Below are 18,774 nucleotides of genomic sequence, written 5' to 3' on the forward strand. Positions count from 1 at the left end.
AACGATTTACTCGTGTCTATCAGTGACGCCTTTTGCCTGTCCCCTTGTATATGAAAAGTGAATAATGTGTTCTGGTTGGTGTCTTCAGAGAGCACAACTGTTTTGAAATGGACATGTTTCATCCAAAAAGAATAACATAAGGAACCGAAACGGGTCTTATATGCATTTTCATATTTGTTTTCATTTGAAAAGAATGCAAGCCTTTTGACTAGAAATATTCAGACAATCCCTCCCAACCAGCAAGAAGCTTGACTGAGCCTCTCCGTGCTAGCGGGAATGCAAGAAGGCTACCAAAGACAACAATGGATCGCTTTGTTATGAGTCATGCTCTCGGCGGCATAGCCCACAAAGGAGATACTGCTCTCAATGGATTTGTTTATTTCATTTTTTTTTCAAAGGGGGTAGGGCAGATATAAGAAATGAAGATGGAGACCAGGTACATTCAAGTTCTAGAACTTCAAAACGAGTACATTATCTAAAAACTCAAGGCCTGTGAAAATTAAAACTAACTGCCTGAACTGCTTAACTCACCGCTCAACAATCCCTTCTCGAGAAATACATGAGCCTTCTTCTAGACCAGACTTCCCTACACTGGATTCCACGCTGTGACACTTATCTTTCCAACTTTTTTGCTGATTCCCTTTCATCTTTGGAGAAATCTGACACTTCATTCCAGTGTCTTGTACGTTTCCTTGTTCAACTATGGTGTTTTTCTCCATCACTGCCTGACTAATCATTCATAAAACCAGTATCATTGGCCCTGCTTGTGCTATCCCCATGATCATCTGAGACGGTGTCCTGTTCGGAGCCTTTCTGTCGTCTACTTTGCTCTCTATCACTATTGCTGTCCCTATCTAACCATTCTCCTTCAGGACAATGACTTCCATTCTTACTGTCCCCATAATCATCCAGACGTTCCACTTTCCGCTGGTGTCTTGAGCTTTTCCTCCTTTTTCTATTGTGCCTGTCTCTATCTCTCTCTCTTTCCCCGTCAGACCACTCTACACCAGTATCATGAGTTCTGTTCTTGCTGTCCCTATGATCATCTGGATACTTCACTTTACTCTGGTGTCTTGCACTTTTGGTCATCTGACCATGGTATGTTTCTCGGTCTCCATCTCTTTTTGACCACTCTCTCCTATGGTTTTCTTGGTCCTCACAATCATCCAGGAGTCTAGCTTTTCTGCTGTATCTTGATCTTTTCCTAGCATGACGGTTGTGAGTTTCTCTATCTTCACTATCTGACCAATCCCCCTTAGATTCATCTCCACATGATCTGCGCTTTTTATCCCTGTTCTGAGATCTCGAGCTTTTGCTTGCACCACCATGGTATCTATCTCTGTATCTTTCTTTGTCCCCATCCTTATCCAACCATTCACCATCAGAATCTGTATCATGAGTTCTGCTCTTCATGTGATTAGTCTTTTTTAAGTTTGTATTCTCTTCATACATATCCTCACCAATAACTTTGATTTGCTTTCTATCCTCACTTGCATACTGCCTCCACCGTGTGCTCTTTGGAACATCATCACCACTGCCATTTCTTCCACTACAGCTACTGCTATTCAAGAAATCCATCTCTGTGGATTTAGATCTTCTTGAGCAAGACCTGCCATGGATATTCAGGAAACTATTGATAAGCAGAAAGAATCATGCAATCATCATGAACAATTTGAAGAGAAGCATCTCATCAGATGATCATCTGCCATGGTGTTAATTCATATGCTTGTTAATACATACGAATTACAATATAGACAAGTTGGATGATATGAAACATAAAGTTCACGGCAAAAGTTTGTCATATAGGCACCATTAACAAGCATTAACACCAAAAGCTGGAAGTCAAACTTTGCCTCCAAGAACTGGCTTTTATTTTAAATGAACATAAAACCATAATATGCACAATTTAACAAACAAAGACAATTAAAAATCTGCTCCTCCAATCAACCATAATATGCACAATTTAACAAACAAAGACAATTAAAAATCTGCTCCTCCAATCAGCTTTATTCTAGCATTTGGATAAGTTGTGTTTGCTCACTATATGGTGGTATTTTTTAACATTATAGGAAACGAGATTTACAAATTAACAACCAACAGGGCATCATCTACAGATACTTCTTCTACAAATAATAATAAGATCTTTCAGGACCACATGCATGTGGCGGGTCTTGTGCTCAAAATCTCATAGGCCTTCTAAATCATTAAAATGGTCATACAGCTTGTTAGGAACTCTATCCCATATCACATTTTGTATGGGAAATTGGAAAAAATAAAAGACATTTCTAATAGTTAAAAGGTTTTGATGAAAATAAATAACAATCCATGTAATCGTTTAGATTGGAAGAGCAGAATGGATATTTCATCAAGAAAAAATAGACTCAGAAAACATAGCTTAAGATACTCGCTTACTAGGTACCACATGTTGTATCCACCAAGGAAAAATATAGGCACACCTGTCTACATCAGTCATCATCTTGCTGGAGTGCTGCCGGTGCCCAAAATTTTCTTGTTCCACCTGTTTCTCATGCCCAGCTTCATCGTAATAACCAAATAAAGCAGTCATCTTTTTCACCCAATATTTTGGAGGTGGTTTATCACAATCAGCCCATTCATAGTCTCCACCAGGATTGCGGAAACAGTGGATAAAATTGCAAGCAGTTCCATGAGAACACGTCTATAAGGATGCAACAAGGATGTAGTCAGGAAGAATGAAGATCAAATTGACATCAACAAGTGATTCAAGATCAATAATCTTATTTGATCAAAATCAAATTATTAAATGAATGGCACGTATCTGTACAAAATAAAAGCACAACGGAAACCAACAAAAGACAAAAAAGAGTACGTTACTACCAAAAAAAAAAGACAAAAAGTGGGGCCAATCATACCTTGAACCTTGACTTCATATACTCCCCGCATATTGCAACCTTCCATCTGGTCAAATTGACAAATTCACAACTTACCTGCCAAAAGCAACACCAAGATCAATATATGTGATACCCCACATGATAAGAGGATAAGGTAAGTGGTATCTGGGATCCCACATTGCTTGGGAATGAAAAGTTCTTGTTTTTTATAATGTTCCAATGGGACTTCAATTGTATCGTTGACTAGTCCTTTTAGAGTATAGGCCATGTATTTTGGGCCTTCCATTGGGGCGTTATAAATAGTATTGGAGCCTATCCCAACCAAAAATGTGGAATTTGAGTTGTGCCACTTACAACGGATGGGCCCAACAAAGACGTTGAGAATTTAAGGAGGGAGATTGTGACACCCCATATGATAAGAGGATAAGGTGATCCCATATTGCTTGGGAAGGAGAAGTTCTTGCTCTTTATAATGTTCTAATGTGGCTTCAATTGTATCATTGACTAGTCCTTTTGGAGTATAGGCCATGTGATTTTGGCCTTCCATTGGGGCATTACAATAAAGTACTCATAAGAAACTACCACTGAACAAAATTAGTGAATAATTTAAGTTCTGGAAGCTAAAAGACCAAAATTAGTTGAATAATAGAAAGGTTAAATTATGAAATTTGGTCCTAGGTGTTGCTCTTGTATATGTCCCATGTACTTGGGCTATACCCATTCCTCATCAATAAAAAACTTTGATTACCAATCAAAAAAAAATTGAAATTTGGTAGAAGATATATCCCACTACTGAGAGAACCAAGAGCTCATGCAATAGCTAAAACAAGGACAACACAGTACTTATATTTAAGAGACTTCACCTTTAAGGTAAATACAATACCTGTTTCCCAGCAAAGTACCGGCCATTAATAGAATGATAAGCAAGAACAGCTGAATCGAGTGACTTATATTGTATGTAGACATTTCCCCGTAAATGGAATGAGCCATTTCTGCACACCTGAAAGAGACATGACATTTGTCATCCCAAGACGAACCATAACTCCCAGCTACCCACAGTTAGCACCAGAAAATAGTCTCCCAGTATAGCTATAAGCAGCTAATGGAATTCATAATCATCAATTGTAAATAATCAACCAATATGATCAAATTCTTCAACAAATAAAAAATTGTAATATTCCTCAACTCTCAATAAATACAATATCCCAAATGAGGTGAGAATATGTTAATTGAAGAAAAAATCCTTATAATTCTTTTCTCCGTACACATGCAAAACTCTCGTTTTCCCATGCAAACTCCGATTTGTCGTTAATCTTGCAACCTTGACGGCGTCGTAGTTACTACGGTGGCACAAATGGCATTGTCTAGAGAGTTAGTAGTAGAGTCCAAAAGGATTGTGCTTGTGAAAGAGGAGTTAATATACGTATCTCTGAGCAGGGATGGAAGGAAAAGTATGAGGTGTTGGTGATTCATAACACAGTGCTGTGGTTTGTGAATGTATTGGAGGAGTGCTTGAGAGGGGGGAGAAAGGAGGTGTATTCGGTGATAAGGGAGGGTTACAGAAGCTTTGTTGCCCAATAATGTGCAAACAATTGTGGACGTTACTTGTCGATTGCAGAGTATGGTTAGGTGGGAAGAAAATGCTTACTCTGTTTTCCCGAAGGTGTAGGTGGCTGGGGATGGAGAAGCCTAAAGGAACTCGCTAAGGAGATGACCCAAACCAAGGAGCAGTTTGGCAACACTGCAGGGGTGTAGGTGAACAAAAGGGCAAGGGAGGGGAAACCTTTCAATCGTTCGTATGTGGAGGCTCTCATGATGGTGAGACCAAGCCACACGCAAGTTACGTTGATGGGGTGGAGCTTTGAGCCCCTCAACTTGTACGGGGTTCAGAGTATGGCAGGCCTAAGGTTGGACAGGAGATGTGGGTGAGTAGTAGGCGCCTATTGGAATTGCAGGGCCAATTGAGGAAATTGCAGAAGGAGATGGAGGAGGTACGAAGACATGTCGGGCTGAGAAAGGAAATAAGTGGGAGATGGGAGGAAGAAAAAGGAAAAAGGGCTAAGGGCCTTGGGTTCCATGACCATGGTGGGCCACAATGGTGTAAGAAGGTTGGGCCCCAGCCTCAACCCGTTTGCGCTTTGACTGAAGTAGAGAGGGCCTTGAATGTGGACAGGGCCCAGCCCAAAGCAGGCTCTGCAAGCATTTTAGCCTCTTCGTGTGGAGGCCTGGGAACTGGGCTTGGGCAGACCCAGCCCAGTTTTGTTTCAAATAAGCTGCCTGTTTCGTCCATGTGCCCTACGACCCAGCCCATTGACCCGATACTCAGCAACGGAGCCTTGACAGCTCTTGAGATCGTGCCGTGCTCGCTGTCGACAGACTGGGCAGAGGCGAGTACACAGTCGTCGCCGATGGTGGTAGTGGGAAACTCCAATGATGTGCCAGCGGCCCTGGCTGAACAGTACTCACTGCCGAAGCAGAGTTTGACAAAGATGGTGAGCTTGGATGGCTCCTTCCTGCTGTGTGGAGGTCAGACGACGCCGATATTTTCAGGGGACATGGACGCGGGTGGATTGGACCTCTCTGTCCAACTATTTAGTGAATCTGAGGTGGAGGAAGAGGAGGAAGGGGGGGGGGGGGGACGATCTTACGCATTCAGTGGATGGTGAATTCGTGTTCCCTGATGTGTGTGGAAAGTTGGGATTAGATGACATCCCACTGGAAGGTGATACTCACGGAAATCAGATTAGTAGGCTAGAGGAGCCTACCCCGTTGAACTTTTGCTTTCTACCTCAACCTAATGTTTCAGACTGGGTCTTTGACAAGGTGAAAGAAATCCAAAAATTTGTGGGAATCGAGTGTGACGGATATGAGGAGCAGTTCTTGGTTTTGTTCACAACAACTGAAGCGGGGCATAAACAAAAAAATAAAGGAGAATCAAAGACGCACCGGGAACTCAAAAGACTAACTTGGTTGATGAATATGGAGGGCAGTGCTAGCAGGGAAAGGGTAAAAGGGAAGGAGCAAGCCTTTCCTCAATGAAGCCAAAGATTGTGTCGTGGAACATCCGTGGGCTTAACGCGATTGATAAGTGTCTGCGGATTAGAAACATGATTCGGGATTGGAAGGCAGATATCATATGTTTGCAAGAAACTAAACTGAAATTTATCGATAGGAGAATTGTGCGAAGTTTATGGAGTGGAGTCCATGTTGATTGGGTCTTCTTGGCCTCAAATGGGGCGTCGGGAGGGATTGTGGTGATGTGGGATAGACGTGTGGTGGAGAGGGTGGAGGAGTTTATTGGAAATTACATGGTTGCATGCTCATTTAAGAGTGTCGCCGATAACTTTCTGTGAGCTTTTACAGGTGTTTATGGCTCCAATTTAGACATGGATAGAAGTTTGTTATGGGATGAACTCGCTCAGATTCATAATTGGTGGGAACTCCCATGGTGCATAGGGGGAGACTTTAATGTTGTGAGATTCCCAAGTAAAGCTTCTGAAAGTAGAAGACTACGGCTAGCGATGGAGGCGTTCTCGGAGTGTATCTTTGACTTGAACTTGGTGGATTTACCATCAGCCCGGGGGGGGGGGGGGGTACCGCTACTTAGTCTACTAATCAGTCATGGTCTCGACTGGACCAGTTCCTAATTTCACCAGACTGGGAAAGCCACTTGCCCGAGGTCTAGTAGAAGCATATGCCCCGTATTGGTTCGGATTATTGGCCTATTTTGCTTGATTGTGGAGGCATTCGCAAGGGTCGTCGGCCGTTTAAATTTGAGAATATGTGGTTGAAATCGGAAGTTGTGGATAGGATCAAATAGTGGTGGTCCTCCTATCAGCTCCAAGGTATTCCCAATTTCATTTTTGTCAGAAAATTGAAAGCTCTCAAAAGAGATCTAAAAGTATGGAATTTGGAGTCGTTCGACAATGTAGGGGAAAACAAAAAAATAAAGTTGTTGGAAATTCAAGGGATCGAGAGGTTTCAAGAGGTCCAACAACTCACTCAGGTAGAACAAGATAGGAAGTTTGAGTTGGCTGCAGAAGTTGAGAGGTTGATTCTACTAGAAGAGATGTCTTGGTATAAAAAATCCAGGGCATTGTGGTTGAGGGAAGGGGATCGGAGCACGAGTTTCTTCCACAGAATTGCAAACTCGCATAGGAGAAATAACAATATTGAGATGTTGAAAGTTGATGGTGTGGAGTGCAGAGATGAGTAGGTAATCCACAATCATGTTGTGAAATTCTATGAGAACTTACTAGAGGAGCAGGTGGGATGGCGTCCCCCATTGAATGGGATGGTCTTTGACACCATTGGGGTGACGTGTCATGCTTGGAAAGGGACTTTAAGGAGATAGAGGTTCATGAAGTAGTGAGGAAAATGGCTAGGGACAAGGCACTAGGACTAGATGGATTCTCTATGGGTTTCTTTCAAGACTGTTGGGAAGTTATTAAGGAGGACCTAATGAAGATTTTTCTGGGCTGGAAAGTTTGAAAAAAGTCTTAACACCACGTTCCTCGCATTGATTCCCAAGAAGGTGGGGGCGACGGATATTAAGGAGTTTCGGCCTATTAGTCTAGTGAATGGGGTGTATATGATAATCTCCAAGGTAGTTGCAAATAGATTGAGTGAGGTGATGGGGAAGATTGTTACGCAACCTCAAAATGCTTTTGTTAAAGGAAGATAGATTTTGGATGCAGTGTTAATTGCTAATGAATGCCTTGATAGTCGATTGAAAGTTGGGAAAACAAGGATCATGTGCAAACTCGACATGGAAAAGGCATATGACCATATCAATTGGGATTTCCTCATTCATTTACTTAGGAGGTGTGGTTTTGGGGAGCCATGAAGGGCCAGGATCCATTGATGCATATTTTCAGCAAAGTTCTCTGTGTTGGTAAATAGAGTCTCAGTGGGTTTCTTCCAGAGCTCACGTGGATTGAGACAAGGGGACCCGTTGTCACCCTTGTTGTTCGTCATAATTATGGAGGCTCTAAGCAGAATGCTTTTGGCAATGGTTGCAAATGGTTTTACAGACGGTTTTCCGATTGGAACCTTGGACAGGGGTATTATAAATATTTCTCATTTACTGTTTGCAGATGATACATTGATTATATGCGAAGCCGACCAAATTCAGATGCAAGTTCATAAGGCCTTACTCTTTTGTTTCGAGGCAGTTTCTGGTTTGAAGGTAAATCTGGAAAAATCAGAATTGGTGCCAATCGGTTCAGTGCCTAATATTCATCACTTGGCAAGAACTTTGGGGTGTGAGACAACTTCCTTGCCTATGACTTACTTGGGACTTCCATTGGGGAATGCCTTGAGGGCTCCCTCGATATGGGATACAGTGATTGAGAAAATAGAGCGGCGATTGGCAGGGTGGAAGGATTACCTTAATAAAGAGTACATTATCTAACCTACCTGCTTATTTTTTATCTCTATTTCCAATACCAACAAGTGTGTCAGCCCGTATTGAGAAACTCCAGCGAGATTTCTTGTGGGGGGGTTTGAGGGATGAGTTCAAGTTCCACTTGGTTAAGTGGGAGCAGGTTTGCCATTCTATTTCGGTGGGAAGTCTGGGGGTTAGAAATCTAAGGGCATTCAATCAGGCATTATTAGGCAAATGGTTATTGAGATTTACCAGGGAACCAAACTCTCTATGGAAATTGGCTATTGAGAAGAAATATGGTGGCTTATGGGGGGATTGGTGCACTAGAGAAGATATAGGAGCCTATGGAGTAGGGTTGTGGAAACACATTATAAGAAGTTTAGGGGTGTTTAATCGTTTTGTTAAGCTTTAGGTGGGTGCGGAATCCAAGATCAAATTCTGGAGCGACATTTGGTGTGGCAACAGGGCATTAAAAGATTTGTATCATTCTCTCTTCTAGATGGCAAGTCCTAAGGAAGCCTTAGTGGTGGATGTTATGGAGATATCGGGGGGACAGATTACTTGGAATATTAATTTTAATAGGGCAGTATAGGATTGGGAGATAAATAGCATTGCAGATTTCTACAGTTTCATATATTCCATAAGACTAAACAGGCAGCAAGAGGATGTCATGTGGTGGACTCCAGCAGACAAGGGTATTTTTTCTGTTCATTCTTTCTATAAGGCGCTCAATCTAGAAGCCAATACTTAGTTCCCTTAGAGAAAGATCTGGAATCACAAGGCACCTCCCAAAGCTTCATTATTTTTTTGGACCGCCTCTTTGGGTAAGATTCTTACCATTGATAATCTAAGGAAAAGAAGAATCATTATTGTAGACTGGTGTTACATGTGCAAAGGAGGGGGAAAGTCGGTAGATCATCTCCTATTGCATTGTGGCATAGAAAGGTTTCTCTGGAATGAGGTTTTCGCTCGATTGGCGATGGCCTGGGTGATGCCAAAAACTGTGGAGGCAGCGTTGGCTAGTTGGCCAAGCATAAGAGACAGGCATCAGATTAAAGCTATGTGGAAGATGATCCCTCTTTACATTATGTGGTGTTTGTGGCGGGAGCGTAATGAGCGTACTTTCGAAGACTAGGAAAGATTGTTGGAGGAGCTTAAACTTTTATTTTTTAGAACTCTTTGTAGATGGGCTATAGCTGTAGATTTTAATGGCATGGCCCTTCAAGATTTGCTTGCCTCTAATGTGCCTACCTAGTTGGGGCATCAGAGTCGTATTTCAGGTTTTGCTATTCTTTGATCAATAAAATCGTTTATTTATCAAAAAAAAAAAAAATTGTTAATGGAATAGTGGGTAAAAACAACACTAGGACAGAAGCAACAACCTTAAAATTCACAATTTCCCCAAACTTCAAGAACTCTGTGTGCACATCCTCGTAAAATTCTTCATAACAACGTTCAACCTCTTCATCTGTATACTGGAAACAAAAATTGAAAAAAAAAATAAAAGAATATATTATCAAAGATATAGACATTAGCTGTAAAAGGAAACATACGGTAAAATCGTGGTACTAAGATTTCTCAAATCCACAAAATGAGCCTGCATCCTCCACAAAAACATTCTGATACGTTTTTAACTTCGACTACTATTCAAGATATTTAGAAAATACAGATTAGGCAGCCATGGAGCCACCCTAATTCGAAATGGACTAAAATTAGACTAAAACGAGGTAGAGCAGTCACCTATTGGGAAGAAAATAATGCAAAAGAACCATATGCAATTTCTAGTGAAGTCGGATTCTCTCTCTCTCTGTGTCCCTCCCTCCTCCCTCCCCACTCTCTCACTCTCTCTGCGAACGTGTGCAAATGTTAAAGGAGGAATTTTTCGAAAGGTGAACATTGCAACTTTTTATTAATTTGAGGGTGCAGGATATCAGTTCTGGTAGTTTGTTGCATAAAGCATAAAACACCAGTTAGTTGGAGGGTAAAAGTGTATTTTCCCCTATTATGACCTAATGAGAGAAGTGACAGGCATTCTCTTTCTTCTTTTCATCCTTAGCGTAAGTAAAGAAAGTGCCAAGTTTATCCTCTTTCAACTACAGTAGCCTGCATGCTCAAACCTTGTGAGGGAATGGTCATTATCAGTAGAGAGCTGCATTATTCCCAGAACACCAAAAACTTGTTGAGGAATAGTAACTTGCATACAAATCAGAGTGAGTTGCCTATCAAATTCTAGAAAGAAAATAAATCTCAAATATAAAACCGAAATTTGGACCAAATTCACAGATAATAGTATGATATACAAATAAATGCTGCATCAATAGAGACAATTGAATCTACAAATAAATGCCACATCGACAGAGACAATTGTATCTCACCATAATAACTATGACTGCAGAAAGTTAGGATTTGTAGGCATGATGACCAAAACATGTCACCAAATCAAACAGAAAGAGAAAAAGAAATGAAAATGCAAAGGAAGCTTAAAAAAGTATAATAATATATGAGGTTAACATTTTCAAGATAAAAAATAAAAATAAATAATAAATAAAGGGATACTGTACGATAACCACCCTTGGACCAGCAAGTAGGATACAAAGGAGCTAATTTCTTTTACTCCAACCAACCAAGGCCAAAACCATGGACCTTCATCGTAGTGAATCTTGAGATGGATTTCTGATTTAAAGTCAAAGAACAGCAATAATAATTCTAAACGTAAAAAAGGACTGACTCAAATAATTGGTGATAAAAATTCTATGCATAGTATACCTATAAAAAATCTATTCATAGTATAAAATTAACCACATAAAGACAGGCAGGAATAACAAAGTTTCTAATGATAAGATGCCTTTGGGATCCTAAACAAATAGCACATTTCTGCATTAGGATTTGTGTGGCAAACCTTGCCCTGTTAAATGACAGTGTAGAAGCTTTCCATAATTGAAATCAGGATACAAGAATCACATGAAGGCAGCATTTACAGACCTCAAGCCCCTCGTCTTGCTCCCAGGCAAGGCCAGGACCATTGTACATATTCCTGATCAACAGTGTAAATGATTTGTCGGGGTAGAAATGAACTCTGCTGCATCGCAGACCAAAACGGCATGCACCGGTTTTTAAATGGAAAGGACAATGGGCTTTATCCTGCCAAAGATACAAATACACAATTAACAGATTAGATGCTGGTTGTTAATAACGAATATAAACACGTGCAAAAGACATCTTGAACATAAAAATTGAGAACTATACGCTCGCGCGCACATATGTTTGGCTTACCTGTTCGGTTCCAAAATTAGGAACTTGTTGAGAAACATTCTTTAAAATATGCTCTGCCGAGGATGCATTCTTATAACTAGAAAAAGCTTCAGACTGAGGAGGAAGAGGATTTGACGTAGGCCTATCAGCATTCTGCAAAGGAAATTATAACCTCCATGATTGAAAATCTTCTCATCCAAAACTTAAAACACCACCACAAAGCCAATTATCTCAATTGAGTTGGCGATACCTCTTGTCTAGTTTGTTGATTGGCGTCCTTCTTTGGAACTCTGACCCTTTTCTTCTTCACAATTATTTCATTTCCTTGCCATATGATCTCTGCAGGCCCTTCTTCTACATATTCCCAATCATCATCCTCATTAAACTCGTTTTCATTCTCAACCTGCCATAAAAGAAGAGAAATTTTCATAAACTGATTTTCTTTTCCTCATTCCCACGCTATCTCAACCACCAAACAGAACTCATCCAAATATAAAACCGCGAACCTGTAGTCTTTTCGACTTTTCTTCTTCCAGAGCCATCCTTCGCTCCTCCTCTTCCTTCTCTACCTCTTCCTTCTTCTTCTTCTTCTTCTCCATGGCTTCAATCCACGCCCTCTCCCGATCCTCGAACTGCTTCCTCTCCCTCTCTTTCCTCTCCTTCTCCTCCTCCTCCATCACATCCTCTCTCCTCTGCTCCTCCGGATCGTTCAGCCTCGCCTCCTCTTCCTCACGCTCCTTCTCCGCCATCTCCTTTCTAATCTGTTTCCTCTTCATCTTCTTCTTCGCCTTTCTCTTCTCCTTCCGGCTCATTATCTGTAACAAACCCTCCATTTTAACAGTACACTCTGCTTCGTCTTCGTCTTCTTCTTCTTCTGCTTTGTTGGGTATTGGTTCTGCCATTAGTTCCTTACTTCGGGACGAACGCGTTTTCTCTGAAATTTTGCCGAGCAAATGGTAAAAAGCTTTTCTCCTCGTACCGACGGACGGAATCATCGATCACCTTCTTTATTCAAGGCGCTCCTAAATCACACCGTTTTCGGTATTTTATTTTATTTTTATTAATAGATAAGAAAGTGATTATTTATAAAATAGTATATTATTTTTAATATTTAAAAGAAAAATAATGCAATTACATTAATGGTAAGATTGAGAAGGCAAACTTATGGGATTGAGTAGTAATACGAGTTATATTATATGTAATATTTTTGTATATTTTTTATACATTTCATTAATATAATTGATTAAAATAATTATTTTATATTAAAAAAATAATTAAACTAATCATATAAGTAAAACACATAAAAAATATATAAAAATAACTATATATATCAATTTATTATTTACATTAGTATTATTTTTATTTTATTTTAATGGATGTAAAGGTAAACATGTCCATATTTCACTTAGAAATTTTTATTGAAATTGAATATTTCAACTCATCATTACATTTTATTACAAAAAAAAAAAAGCTCAATTATTATTTAGGCAAATTTAATTTTGCTCACACTTAATTTTGACAAAACAGGTATCTGTGTAGACCAATCTTGAAATACTTATTTTAAATACAAAAGGTTAACAAAATAAAGATAATACTACCAGAAAAAATACAAAACATTTGAATTTATAAGAATAATAGAATTTTACACAAGCTGTTTTGTTTGAAAATAAATAATAATTTTTGTTCATTAATTACTTATTTAATAAATAAATCCAATTAAATTCGAGTTTCATTTGATTAACCGATCTCAAGTAATTTGTCGGGTATACATTTTGAATCATTATTCGTACAACACTTGGTAACGAGAGAGTTGAGCAGAATTTTTGTAACAGAAATACGACGCTAATTCCGCTCCGTGATGTGTATTAAGCCACGCCTACAAGTTTTCATTTTCATCCACAGGAAGGATCGAAAAACAAGAGATTAGAGAGACACAAATCAATAGGAAGGGAGAGAGAGCGTGTGTAGTGTTGTGGTGTGGTGTATGACGACGCCGTATAACGGGATGAGCGTGGTGAACGGAGTGGGAGGAGGGAGGTCTCGGACCGTTCTGATTACAGGGGTTAGCAAAGGGCTTGGCAGAGCCCTTGCCCTAGAGCTCGTCCAGAGGGGTCACACTGTCATTGGCTGCTCCCGCTCCCACGACAACATCAACCCTCTACAATCCGACCTCTCCTCCCCCGAAAAACACTTGTTCCTCAACACTGACGTGGTCACTCTCTCTCTCTCTCTCTCTCTCTCTCTCTCTCTCTCTCTCTCTCTCTCTCTCACGCTTTGAAATAGCGGTAGAATTTTGAGAATTTTGGTATTTTTTTCAACTTAATTTATTAGTTTTTAATGTTTATCAAAATATTCTAATAAAAGTTGGTGCTAAGAAACTATTGAATTTGAGTTGTTGCTGCTTAACCTTCTATGTATATATTTTTTAACTAAGATTCTGGTAGTTTCCGAGTGTTTTATTCATAACCGCGGGGATTTTTCTTCTGGATGAATTTCGAATTTGTTACTAAATAACCAGATTTTTTGTTTATAGAGATCTAATAGCAGCGTTGAAGAGCTGGCGCGTGTTGTGATGGAGAAAAAGGGGGTTCCCGACATCATAGGTATATATTTTTACCGTAATTCTGGTTCTTAACTTCTCGCTTTACTGTGCTTAGTCTAATCCTTTCTATAGAAATTTTCCCTACTTCTTTCTCGCGAATTAGTAATAAATTAACATAGGATTTTGGTGATTTCTAGAGGTTAGAACAACCACATTCTGAAATTGTGGCGTGACTCTCGCTGAGGTTTCACCTGAACCATTTCATGTCACATAAAAATGTATATATTAGCTTTCTTTGTAAACGCAATTCTAATTAATGTGCCTTAATGCGAGTCACACCTAAAATGCTACGAGGCATTTATTTTCTTTGCTGGAGTCCTTGAAGGTATAGGCTTTGTCGGCAGTGGATTCGCTGCTTTCATTCGTAGCTGTTTTGACCACCTTATGTTTTGCTGTAACACCCCGTTCCCAGAGACGTTACTAACATACATGATATAATGCCTGGTAAAGAGACTCAATATTCTGAAATACCTCATTTATTGAAAAATTTAATTGAAAGGACATAAATAGTCTTTGAAACTTAAAACTGAAAATAAAGTAAAACATAAGCTAGTCTTAAACAAGACTAGTTATTGAAATGACGTAAAAGAAAGCTCAGTCCTTGTGTAAAAGACACTTATTCATCTCTAAGTCTTTATACTAGAACTACTCCTGGCTAGGAGTCATCCTAGGTATTTTCTATCCTAAACTCATTTCTTTAAAAAGTCCACAAAATCTCTTGACCTGGGCTCTTATACCAATTGTAACGTCCCAATGGAAGGCCCAAATCATATGGCTTATACTCCAAATCGACTAGTCAATGATACAATTGGAGCTCCATTGGAACCTTATAAAGAGCAAGAACTTCTCCTTCCCAAGCAATGTGGGATCCCATACACCACTTACCCTTATCCTTATCATATGGGGTATCACATTTGCCTAAGTGTGTTGACCAGGAGCCTATAACGTAGAAACAGTGCTGACAGTTAACATCTTATACTAGTAAAGGACTTTAACTGGGAATAGTTTATCTTGAGTTATGCAAAGATGCCCAATCTTTTGGGTTGATGATTGCCACAACTGAGAAGCCTGGCCAAAAAACAGTGGATTACACTATGAAAGAATGAAAGTAAAAATTGGAAATACTAGTTGCGTATTAGAAGCTACAGTTGAGTGAAGAATAAAACTATAATAACATTGAAAGATATAAACATTGAAGTGAATCTCAAATTCAGAGCGTGAGATGTACTGGTTGGTGTGATTCTCATGCGATTTTTATGTACTGAATGCTATCAGATTATTATTTTTTCTTGTTCTCGTGAATTATCTGTTACTTATAAAATTTTAAGTATCCTATTATTTAACTTGGATTCAAAGTTCAAAGGGCTTACTAGACGCTTATCCTTCCCCTTACATGGATTGAGGCACCTTGCCTTCTGCTTTGGCCTTTTAAAACTATGGCACAGGCTAAAGCAGAACTACATCATTCTCTTGAGTTTGACATTTTTTATTCAACATTCTCCATGTTGAATGTTTATAGTTCATATACTGTTTTGTTTATGTCCTTGAAGATAACGAGGTATTTTAATTGATTCAATACCCTCAAGTAGGGGAACCTGCGGCCTTAACTCTATACATTGTGGTTTTGCAGATCACCATCACCTTTCATGGGCACTGTCAATGCACGGTCATATCATGCACTTTTCTAACTGCATTTGGTGAATTCTAATGTTTAGGCACCTTCGTGGTCAATACAATCTTCTATGCACTTTAGTTGGTCTGGTCTGTGCATAAAAATATTGAGATCTCATTGGTAGATGCATCATTTGACTTTTCTCTTGGTGATGAATATGTAATTATTTCATTTTTACTACTCAAATGTGCTAATCATACAGAGGCAAAGATTTTTAATGTTTTTTCTTCCCATTCTTGACTCAACTCTCTCCTTCAGTGGGATTTATGTGTTTGGCGTTGTAAGGGTTTACGATTATCCAAAGAAAAGAGGGTTTTACTACCTTTTAAACAACTATAATGCTTGGTGGCAGTTTACTGGCTGGTGCAGCATGTTGGTTGATTGCAGTCATCTTGTCTTTATGTGAGGTTATCCTATGTATATATTTTTTTCCTTTAGGCTGTTGCCTGGCATTTATTTTGATTGGTGTATATGCAGGACTAATATAGAGGTAGTTCCAGTAAACAATGCAGGTACCATCAATAGAAACAACAAGATCTGGGAGGTTCCTGAAGAAGAGTTTGATACTGTTATTGATACAAATGTAAAAGGAATTGCAAATATGTTGCGTCACTTCATCCCTCTCATGATTACAAGGAAGCAGGGAATTATTGTCAATATGTCTTCAGGGTGGGGAAGATCTGGTGCTGCCCTGGTAAATTGACATGATGCTATCAGAAATAAAATGCTTTCTTTCAGTCTTGGTTAGATGGATGTACATTTTTAATAAATATGATAGCCCTATTATATCAAAATCCACTAGTAGGATTTTTTTATTTCTGAAAACACCTACACAAGTCTCCATACATGTTCTATTGATAATGTGAGGATGCTTTAGATGGACAAGAAGTTGCATTCTACAACTTTTTGCCAAATAGAGCGGAGCTTATCTCCTGGAATTTATGTTATCCTTTTTGGATCATGGCTGGGGTGTTTGCCAGGTTACTTGGAAAAGGATAGATAACCTGCTTATAATGGTTAGTTTTTTAATGGACAAATGATGAGCTTACTTTTACACAAAGCTATCCAGAGTTTTTCAATAGTTTTATCTTGTCTAAGTCTTCATTTCTTGATGACTTTGGCATCTAGGACAGTATGTTAATCCTTTACCAAACCTGATCATACTTTAACAGGTTGCACCTTATTGTGCATCAAAATGGGCAGTTGAGGGTTTGACTAGATCGGTGGCAAAAGAGTTGCCTGATGGAATGGCTATTGTTGCACTTAATCCAGGTGTCATCAACACTGATATGCTTACGTCATGCTTTGGCAATTCAGCTGCCTTGTACCAGGCACCTGAAGCATGGTATGCATTTTCATCTTATATGATAATCGTATGCTTACTTTCTGGTATATCTTTGGATATATGAGTTCTCTGAAAGATGTCTGGACAATTACTGGTGCTTCCATTCTAATTACATCAGTCACTTCAATAACCACTTACTTGGTCGCCACTACCTGCCTCGAGTGCCCCCACCAAATAGGCTGAAAAACATTGTAATCATTTTCCTATTATGTTCGTAATACGGAAACAATCATCTCATACACATCAAGAAAATCTAAGATATCCTTTATATGAAATCTACCAAAAAAAAAAAAAGTTAAAACTTATTTAAAATCTACTATTTATCCAATCATTTGGCAATGAATTTCTGGATATGAAACCTACGAAAGTGTAATACTTCATCTGATTGGTAAATTGCAAAGCTTTTGAAATTACAGGGTAAATATCAATGCAGTTGAAATTAAGGTGAAGTCAAACTGTGAGGCTTATTAAATTTTCACTGAAATTTAATATGCATATAACTATATTAATGCAATTCCTTCATTTGTTTCTTCATAGGAAAAGACTAAGATATCCTTTAAAGGTCACTTCCAGGCAAAATAATTATTCGTTTGAAGTTTTATTGGTTTTGTATCAAATATATTGCCTCGAGCCTCTGAGAAGCATGGCAAGACATGTTAACACGCGTGGGTTAAACAAACTGGATGCATCATACCTATTTTTATCAAATAAGAATATTGCTAGGATCCTCTATGACAATTTATAGGATGCCATATTTTCTCATAGACATATTTCTGGGTAGGTTTGAGTTTATCGGTCTTTGTCTTGCATGATATCTACATGTTGTTTTTCATTTTCCCCAAGTTTGTTGGGACTTTGCCTTGTTATTGTAGACTGAGCAATTTTGTATTTCTCATTCAACCCTATCAGGGCTTTGAAGGCAGCTACAATGATACTCAATCTTACAGCAGCAGACAATGGTGCATCTCTCACTGTTTGATCTAAGTATCTACTCAACATACTAGCATTGATTTTTGCAGATACCGTGATCAGAAGCTTGGGACAGACAACTCAAGCCAGATCTTTTTTTTTTTTTTTCCCTTTCCTTGTCGAGTTTGAATTTCTTGTTTAAGAAACACTTTCTCAGCTTATAGATTGCTCTTGATAGGTCAATCCCAATCTTGTTTGCACTTGATATTTGCAATTTGTAGGGAATTGCTAACTTTTCTTCCCCGTTCATATTGGACTGGAGAATTCTTTCATAGTTAGAGATAATGACAAACTGTGGTTCATGTACATTTCACAATAATTTTCTAACAAAAAGGGGGCGCATAGAAAATTAAGACAACGGATGCTGGATAAAGTACCAACGAGTGATGACCCGTAATCATTCACTTGTACAAAGTTTCTGATGCATTTTATTCTCACTACATTAGAAAGCAGTTTCTTTTATCTCCAATATTAGAGGTAGTGTTGTTGTAGTAATTGTTGTGGCAATTTTCTGTTGGTAAGTAAATAATCATTTAATTAAGGGTAAGTTTGGATGGTGAGATGAGAATATTTGGTTTTAGATGAAAGTTTAAAATAATTTTTTAATATTATTATTGTTTTGAGAGTTGAAAAAATTGAATTTTTTATTATATTTTGAATGAAAATTTGAAAAAAGTG

The 18,774-nt window shown here is 38.8% G+C and overlaps 2 protein-coding genes across 2 annotated transcripts; one reads left to right on the top strand and one right to left on the bottom strand.

The window, feature by feature from the left end:
- Positions 1 to 137: 137 nt before the first annotated feature.
- Positions 138 to 12,549, bottom strand: LOC122309913 (zinc finger CCCH domain-containing protein 5). The gene is made up of 9 exons (XM_043123689.1): positions 12,015 to 12,549; positions 11,759 to 11,911; positions 11,530 to 11,661; positions 11,239 to 11,397; positions 9,639 to 9,731; positions 3,754 to 3,870; positions 2,892 to 2,966; positions 2,457 to 2,677; positions 138 to 1,609 (listed from the first exon to the last, which is right to left on the bottom strand). The coding sequence occupies exons 1-9, from the start codon at positions 12,501 to 12,503 to the stop codon at positions 730 to 732; spliced, it is 2,319 nt and encodes a 772-aa protein (XP_042979623.1). The 5' UTR covers positions 12,504 to 12,549; the 3' UTR covers positions 138 to 729.
- Positions 12,550 to 13,298: 749 nt separating this feature from the next.
- Positions 13,299 to 18,404, top strand: LOC122309915 (NADPH-dependent pterin aldehyde reductase). The gene is made up of 5 exons (XM_043123692.1): positions 13,299 to 13,720; positions 14,042 to 14,111; positions 16,283 to 16,476; positions 16,955 to 17,127; positions 18,037 to 18,404. The coding sequence occupies exons 1-5, from the start codon at positions 13,493 to 13,495 to the stop codon at positions 18,104 to 18,106; spliced, it is 735 nt and encodes a 244-aa protein (XP_042979626.1). The 5' UTR covers positions 13,299 to 13,492; the 3' UTR covers positions 18,107 to 18,404.
- The last annotated feature ends 370 nt before the right edge of the window (positions 18,405 to 18,774 follow it).

The sequence above is a fragment of the Carya illinoinensis genome, chromosome 5, assembly GCF_018687715.1.
Source record: "Carya illinoinensis cultivar Pawnee chromosome 5, C.illinoinensisPawnee_v1, whole genome shotgun sequence".
Taxonomy (NCBI): domain Eukaryota; kingdom Viridiplantae; phylum Streptophyta; class Magnoliopsida; order Fagales; family Juglandaceae; genus Carya; species Carya illinoinensis.

Coding starts and splice junctions, on each gene's coding strand:
- LOC122309915 (XM_043123692.1), top strand. CDS start 13,493: ATGACGACGCCGTATAACGGGATGAGCGTGGTGAACGGAGTGGGAGGA. Junction 14,112..16,282: donor GGGGGTTCCCGACATCATAG/GTATATATTTTT, acceptor AGGTAGTTCCAG/TAAACAATGCAGGTACCATC. Junction 16,477..16,954: donor GAAGATCTGGTGCTGCCCTG/GTAAATTGACAT, acceptor ATACTTTAACAG/GTTGCACCTTATTGTGCATC.
- LOC122309913 (XM_043123689.1), bottom strand. CDS start 12,503: ATGATTCCGTCCGTCGGTACGAGGAGAAAAGCTTTTTACCATTTGCTC. Junction 9,732..11,238: donor AGCAAGACGAGGGGCTTGAG/GTCTGTAAATGC, acceptor TTTTGTTTCCAG/TATACAGATGAAGAGGTTGA. Junction 1,610..2,456: donor ATGATGACTGATGTAGACAG/GTGTGCCTATAT, acceptor TATCCATGGCAG/GTCTTGCTCAAGAAGATCTA.